The sequence below is a fragment of the Orycteropus afer genome, unplaced genomic scaffold, assembly GCF_000298275.1.
Source record: "Orycteropus afer afer isolate SDZICR_OR568_19922 unplaced genomic scaffold, OryAfe1.0 scaffold00012, whole genome shotgun sequence".
Lineage (NCBI taxonomy): Eukaryota > Metazoa > Chordata > Mammalia > Tubulidentata > Orycteropodidae > Orycteropus > Orycteropus afer.
The window spans coordinates 15404340-15412330 of record NW_006921599.1 but is presented as its reverse complement, the minus strand read 5'-3'; the positions used below and the strand labels follow the sequence as shown (position 1 = coordinate 15412330).

General features: G+C 42.0%; 1 protein-coding gene across 1 annotated transcript in view; it reads left to right on the top strand.

Annotated features, from left to right (window-relative positions):
- Positions 1-7991, top strand: part of TPMT (thiopurine S-methyltransferase) — a 21096-nt gene that overhangs the window by 4513 nt on the left and 8592 nt on the right. Inside the window, exons 4-6 of the mRNA XM_007952020.1 lie at positions 4809-4861; positions 5767-5841; positions 7292-7377. Coding sequence (XP_007950211.1) covers positions 4809-4861; positions 5767-5841; positions 7292-7377 — 214 coding nt within the window. The remainder of the gene's footprint in view (positions 1-4808; positions 4862-5766; positions 5842-7291; positions 7378-7991) is intronic.

Genomic DNA, 7991 nt, shown 5'->3' with positions numbered 1-7991 from the left:
TATAAATTGAAGCCAAAGACTATCTGTATTCCTGTTTCTGTTTTGTTTTCATTTATTAACCTGCATGTTCTGAGAACTGATCTCATGTCAGACCTTGAATAAACCATTGAAGAAATAATAACACAGTCCCTAACCTAAAGAATCTCTAAAATTAGGAGAGAAGAGAGCATGAAAACAGCCATTTGTAATGCATGGATCTAAGTGTAATGACACAAGGTATTATGAGCACAAAGAAAAGAGTTACCTAATCTGATGTGGGAGGAGTTCCTCAAAATGGGGCCACATGAGGCTGGAGGCAAGCAGCATCAGGTCTGCAGCCGTGAGTGTCCTGTGAAGCATGTACTTTATCCTGTGCAGTGAGGTTTTAAGTAGAAACAGGATGTGGCTAGTTCTTTTTTTTCTTTGATGAAAACTGTCCTTTTGGCCTCGTGGGAAGTAAATTTGAAGGGAAGTAAGCTCATGGCATCCCTAAGTGGTTCCAGTGATTAACGTACTAACTGCTAACTGAAAGATCAGAGTTCAGGTCCACTCAGTCACCTCAGAAGAAAAGTCCTGGTGATCAAGTTTTGAAACAGCTGTTCAAAAGCCTGTGGAACACAGTTCTACTCTGACACACGTGGGGTCTCCATGAGTTTGGATCGCTTGGACAGCAACTTGTATGCTATGCTGTGCTATATGCTGTGCTGTGCTATATGCTGTGCGGTATGCTCTCATGGCAGAGAGCCCAGGGAGAAGGCTGTGGCTAGTGGTCCAGGAGACAAAGAGTGATGGGGGCATGTAGATGAATAAATGAATGAAAACAATGTTTATGATGCCAAATTGAGTAAGGGAGTCATGAATTCACATTACAGCTCAAACGACTGGTTTTATGGTAGAGGACAAAGGTGAAGCAAGTTGAAGGACAAAGAAAGTGAGTTTTGTTCTCCAAATAAGTGGCATGGTCCCTGAGTGGTGTAAATGGTTTGCTTTTGGCTACTAACCTAAAGGGTGACAGGTCAGACCCAATCAGTGGCAACATGAAAGAAAGACCTGGCAGTCTGCTTCCATAAAGAAAACCCCATTAGAATATAGTTCTATTCTTTAACACAGTTCTACTCTTAACACACGGGCTTGTTGTGATTTGAAAGTAACTTGAAAGCAGCAGGTTTTGTTTTTTTAATGTGCGTCAGGGTGAACACATTACTGGGAACTGGTTTTGTCTCTGAAGTATGAGGTAGTGTTTGGCCTGAAAATGAAAACTTGGGGAATTTCCTTCATTCTGTGACTATAATGATCCAGGGGAACTGCTTTATCAGCTTACAGTACAATGTGGAAATAAGCAAAGCCCACCCAAGTGAGAACAAGCTGAGACTGTTTATTCAGAGAGTTAGCCACTGTTTGGCAGAGACTCAAAGACGGGGAAAAAAAAAGGAAAAGAAACTAGTTGCCATTGAGCTGATTCCAAATCAAAGTGACCCAATGTGTGTCAGAGTAGAACTGTTCCACAGGGTTTTTTTCATGGTGGTGACCTTTCAAAGCAGATTGCCAGGCCTTTCTTCCAAGGTACCCCTGGGTGGGTTACAACCGCCACCCTTTCTGGTTAGTAGTTGGGTGCTTAACCATTTGCACTACCCAAGGGCTCCTCAGAGGCAGGCAGTGGAAGAGGAAAGCTTTCTTGTGAAAAAAGGGAAGGTTATAAGTATGGCCTGATTAGAGGTTGTTAGTATGGGGAAGCTGGAGGCATCTTATGTGGTTAGTTTGGAGGGCATATTTGGCTTTTTCTGGTTGGTTCTGAATTAAAAGGAGGGTGTAGCGTCCCTAAGTGGGGACACTGGCAGTCACTGATTACACCCTGACTATTCGTGGCCAACTCATGCAGAGGTTATAGATGGCTTCCTGGGTGGTTCCTACAGGTTGTGGGTCAGAGTTCTATTGTCACATATGATCTGGTCTCTGTTTATATATTCTTCCCATACAAAACACTTGACTGCTAACCAGAAGGCTGGTGGTTCAAACCCACCAGCTGCTCCTCAGAAGGAAGGTTGGGCAATCTTCTTCCATAGTGATACTGCCTCAGAAACCCAAGGAGAGGTCGTTATGAGTTGGGTCTGACTCGGTGGCACATAACAACAAACAACAACAAATATTGAAAAAAATTAGATCAGTAATACTTTATTCTACAGCTTCTTCCCACCCCTTGCAGTCAAATCATCTAAGCATCCCAGGAATGTGCTCAGTTCAGAGGCTAGTCCTGCTTCCAGACTCCTCTTGGAGCAATACTGCACATTTGAAAGCATCTATGGATCTTCTAGGGAGGCAATGATGGTTGACTAGTAGAATTCTTACCTTCCATGTTGGAGGTTTGGGTTTGATTCCCAATTAATATATCTCATGCACAGCCATCACCGTCTGTTACTGGAGGCTTGTGTGCGCTGTGATGAATAGGTTTCAGCAGAGCTTCCAGATTAAGACAGACTAGGAAGAAAGGACTGGTGATCTACTTCTGCTGTATTCATTGGCTATAGACCTACAAGAGTGATCTGCAACCAATCGTGGGGATGGCACAAGATCAGGTAGCATTTCATTCCATTTTGCATGGGGTCACCATGAGTCAGGAGCCTACTCAATGGCAGCTAGCAACAATAACAACAGTGAATCTTTCAAAAATCCCTAATGTCATGTCTCAGCCCAGGCCAGTGAAATCAGAAACTTTTGGGGTAGGGCATTGGCATCAGTACTGTTTAAAGCTGCCTAGGTGAGTCCAATATTCAGGCAAAGTTGAAAGCCACTAATGGCCACCCTAAGGAGCTCTGGTGACTTAGTGGTTAAGGTATTTGGCTGCTAACCAAAAGGTTGGCAGCTCGAACCCATAAGCTGCTGTGTGGGAGAAAGATAAGGCAACCTGCTTCCATAAAGATTTGCAGACTTGAAAACCCTATGGAGCAGTTCTACTGTGTCCAAAAGGGTCACTATGAATTGGAATCAACTTGATGGCAGTGGGTGGGGGTAGGTAGTGGCCTCCCTACATCCAGGCCCACCCCTTGCTGGACTGCCCCCCACAGTGCTTCCAAACTGTCTTCACAGCCTCTCCCTCTATTTGTAAGCCTCTGTTGCTGGCTCACTTTAAAGTAAAATCCAACAGTCTCATCTCTCCCACCCTACCCTCTACCTCAGCTCCAAGGCTACTCACATCCGCTGGACATGAGTCCATGTCACTTAACAGCTCATGAGTGCACCCCACCCCACTGTATGTGGTGTTAGTAGATGCATCTCCACTCCATCTCAGAGAGCACCTGGCTCACCTTCCCTGATACTCTTGGACAGTTTGTTCCTCTTTTCCCATAGGTCTCAGGTGCCAACTGTAATAGTATGATCCATTCTGTGCTGTTACGTTTGTGCCCACACCTCTCTGCCTTACCAGGCTGTCCTCATGAGTTCAGACATTGTGTCAAATTCACAGCCATTATCTAGGATGTGGATGGTCCTTCCCAGTAGGTGCTCAGTAAATGCTAATCAGGAGCCCCAAGGCACAGTGGCAAAGCACTCAGCTCCTAACCAGACAGTCATTGATTTCAACCTACCAGCCATTCCACAGGAGAAAGATGTGGAAGTGTGCTTCCCTAAAGATTTACAGCCTTGGAAACCCTATGGAGCAGTTCTATCCTGTCCTATAGGGATACTGTGATTGACTTGATGAATCCACCTGCAGTCAAGAGTTAAATGCTCATTAGCTGCATGCATTAAAGAGAGAGAAGGGAGTCGATACAGCTGCACGTTTTATGAATACCTTTAAAAAATATCTGGCCTTCCTATATCAGCTTGCCTGGTAATTGATTAAGTAGCTTTGGTGACATAGTCAGTAAGGCATTTTGTCTGCTAACCAGAAGGTGGGTGGTTCAAACCTACAAGCTGCTCAGGCAGGAGGAAGATGAGGCAATCTACTTCCATAACAATTTATAGCCTTGGAAACCCAATGGAGGTCAGTAGGAGTGGGAATCGACTCAATGGCAGTGGATTTGGTTTTGTTTGTTTGTGGAATTGATTGACCTATGTGTTTATCTTTTAGCCGAGTCAAAATGTCAGGATTCTGCTCGAGTAACCATTGCTCTTTTTTTTTTTTGACATTGCTAAAATTTTAACTAGCTCTGAAAAGAGTAATAGCTAACTGGTCTTTAGGTTACTATCTCTATGATTTTCCTCTGTGAGTTGATACAAAGGAATCCCAAACCAAAAAAACCAAGCTGACTGCTGAGGGGTCAATTCCTACTTATACCGACTCTACAGGACAGAATAAGATGCTCTAGTGGCATAGTGCCTAAGGCATTTGACTGCTAACCAAAAGGTTGGTGGTTTAAACCCATCAGCCACTCCTCAGAAGGAAGACGGGGCAATATACTTCTGTAAAGATTTACCACCTGAGAAACCTAATGGAGGTCGCTATGAGTTGGAATCGACTAGATGGCAGTGGATTTATCTGTTTTTTAATAGGACAGAGTTGAACTGCCCCATAGGGTTTCCAAGGCAATAAATCTTTACAGAAGTAGACTGCCACATCTTTCTCCTATACAGCAACTGGTAGGTTCAGACCACTGACCTTTCAGTTAGTAGCAGAGGGCTTGACCACTGAACCACCAGGGCTTCTTAAAGGAACCACACACAGGTTGAAAAATACAGAACTATTAAAGTGCAATAAAATCATTTATTTTAATTGTATTTAAGTTTGTGTTCTTTCTCTACCACCTTTGCTTTGCTTTGGTCCTCTTTCCTTGACCATTTACGTAACTCCTAATTAAGTAGAATTTTTTTCTCCCCCAATTTTTTCATTACAGAGTTCATCAGGGAACATTTCATTGTACTGTTGCAACATTTTTGATTTTCCAAGGTAGGATTGAATATCAATTACATGGGCACTTTTGAAAACTTGAGCCCTTTGGAGAGATTACTAGGGTGGGAGTTAGGAGTCTTTTCATTACTCATCCACTTGCAGTAACACCCACAAAGCATATTATCTTTTTCCTTGGACAGCTCCCAAACTCTGGATACGCTTATAACCCTAAGAATATTGGCTGATGTTTAGAGGGGGACTGACATAGTGGCTGCAGAAATGGCCTCAAACACAGCAACAATTTTGAGGATGGCACAGAACTAGGCAGTGTTTCATTCTCGCTTGAGTCAGAGCCCACTCAACAGCACCTAACAACAGGAATGCTTGGGTGGCACAAATGGTTAAACACTCCACTACTAATCAAAAAATTAGTGTTCACACCAACCCAGGGGCACCTTGGAAAAAAGGCCAAGGCAGTCTGCTTCCAAAAACCCTACGGGACACAGTTTCTACTCTGCAACACATGGCATCGCCATGAGTCAGAATTAACTAGACTGCAATAGATTTGGTCTTTGGGTTTTTAAGGAAGAGAATGCAAAACAATAGCATCCACCTTGCATCTTGGCCTAGAAGAGAAAAGAATTACTGATTCCTGATACTTAAGCTAGGGGCTGGGCTCAGAGCTGTCACACACTGCTCTTTGTTCCTCCTTTGTCCCCCTAAGTTATAGCAGAAGTGGAAAGCTGCTGCCATGGACTCCTGAAGCTAAGAGGAGATGGACAGCTCCCCATACTCACATCGACACATCCCTATAGACTAGAAGGAAAAGCAGACATGATCCAATTACTTGACAACTGTGGTGCACCACCAGCATGTTCCATGGGGAACGCTTTTTGTCTTGTTAAAGATCTGATTTCTCTTACATAAAATCTTGAGTTTTTTTCTCCCTTTCTTTCTGGTAGAGCAAATATCGGCCAATTTGACCGGATATGGGATAGAGGAGCATTAGTTGCTATTAATCCAAGTGATCGACAACGGTTTGTATTTGGTTTCCTTGATTATGTTGATTTTTCTTTTTTTAGTCCTCTTCATTGAATATGCTGTCCTTTTTCTGGATTCCAAAAAATTGGCTAGGCTTTTACTAGTTTGAAATAGCTTATTGAATTTGGACTCAGAAAACCTAAAGGCTGTATCAGCTTTGTCTAAAAAATGTAAGATTTGGCCACAGAGGACTTGGGATCAAGGCTCGAGGCTTTATCACTTCCTGGCTGTGTATCCTTAACCAAAAAATTCAACTTCTCTATGTCTCAGTTTACTTTTCTGCAAAATGGGAATATATCTATAACACCTTTAGTACCAGGTAACACTCATGGGGAACTTGCCATGTACCAGGCATTGTTCAAAGAACTTTATGTAGATTGATACATTTAATCCTCATAACAACTCTATGAAGTATATGCTATCATTATTCCCATTTTGCAGATGAGGAAATTAAAGTCAAAAAGAATAAGCAACTTGTCCTCACTGCCCATCAACAGATGAATGGATAACCAAACTGTGGTACATACACACAATGGAATACTACCCAATATAAAAGAATAATGAAGAATCAGCGAATCATCTCATAATGTGGATGAACTTGGAGGACATTATGCTGAGTGAAATAAGTCAAGCACAGAAGGACAGATATTGTATGAGTCCATTATTATAAACAAGCAAGGAAGAGTTTACACAGAGAAGGAAATTTTCTTTGTTGGTTACCAAGGGCAGGGAAAGGAGAGAAAATAGATGAATAGTTAAGAGACAGGTATTTATATGAGTGAAAGGAAAAGCAATATAACAAAAGCATATGACTAGCACCATATCTCAGGGCGAGAAGTGCACAAGAGGTATAGACAATAAAAGCAAATACTATTCCATACACAATATTGTGCACTGTCAGTAACAGCAAATAGTAAAAATTAGGCAACTAATAAGTGACAGAGTTGAGACTTAAACCCAGGAAGTTTGGCTTCAGTGCCAAGACTCCTATTTAGACTACCTCAGAGGGTTGTGAGGATTAAAAGAAATCATGTATGTGAAAACTGCCTTGTCAACTTTAGAGAACTGTATACATATTGGCTGTTATTATGATGACAGCATTTGTCATTGATGTTTTTGGTAGCCATTCTTATTGTACCTATGTTATTTAAAAAATAAGATATGAGAAAGCATACTGAATGTCATGTCTTCTGGTCTGATGTAGCTTGGGCTCAGGGATGAGGCTGGAGTTTGAGTCCCATTTTTACCACTTCCCAGCTCTGTGACCTTGGGCAAGGGACAAAATTTGCTGAAGGCATTTCTCTCTTTTAGAATGAAAATTGACTTCATGTGGGTTTTAGCAGAATTAGAGTACATAAGGTAGCTGAAAGTAAGTGCTAGGTTCCTTCCCTGCCTCTTGCCTGTGTAGAAAAAACGTAACATATACCTTGTTTATGTTCTTTTTAGCTATGCTGGTATAATGTTGTCCCTAACAAGAAAAGGGTTTCGTTACCTTGTGGCTTTTTTGCGTTATGATCCAACTAAATATCCAGGTAAGAGTTTTTTCCTTTTTCTAGATGATTCCTCTTTAAATGATTATTTAATTATATGACACAGAAAGCATTATTTCCTAATAATGTGTCTCATTAGGAAGTATACAGCTTGTATACATGAAAATAACTGTTTTTGGCTAAAGGGAATGGCTTAGTTATCTAGTGCTGCTGTAACAAAACTGTCACAGATGGGTGACGTTAATGAACAGAAATTTATTTTCTCAGTCTAGGAAGGTAGAAGTCCAAATTCAGGGCATTTGACTGCTAATCAGAAGGTTGGCAGTTCAAACCCACCAACCACTCCAAGGAAAGAAGACTGGGCAGTCTACTTCCGTAAAGATTTACTGCCTTGGAAACCCAAAGGGGGTCACTATAAGTCAGAATTGACTCAATGGCAGTGAGTTATTTATTTACTTATTTTTTTAGCTCTGTTGTTGTTGCTGTTAGGTGCCCTCGAGTCATTTCTGACTCATAGCAACCCCATGCACAGCAGAACAAAACACTGCCAGATCCTGTGCCAGCTCCATGATCCTTGCTATACTTGAGCCTATTGTCACAACCACCATGTCAATCCATCTTGTCGAAGGCCTTCCCCTCTTTTGTCAACCCTCCAC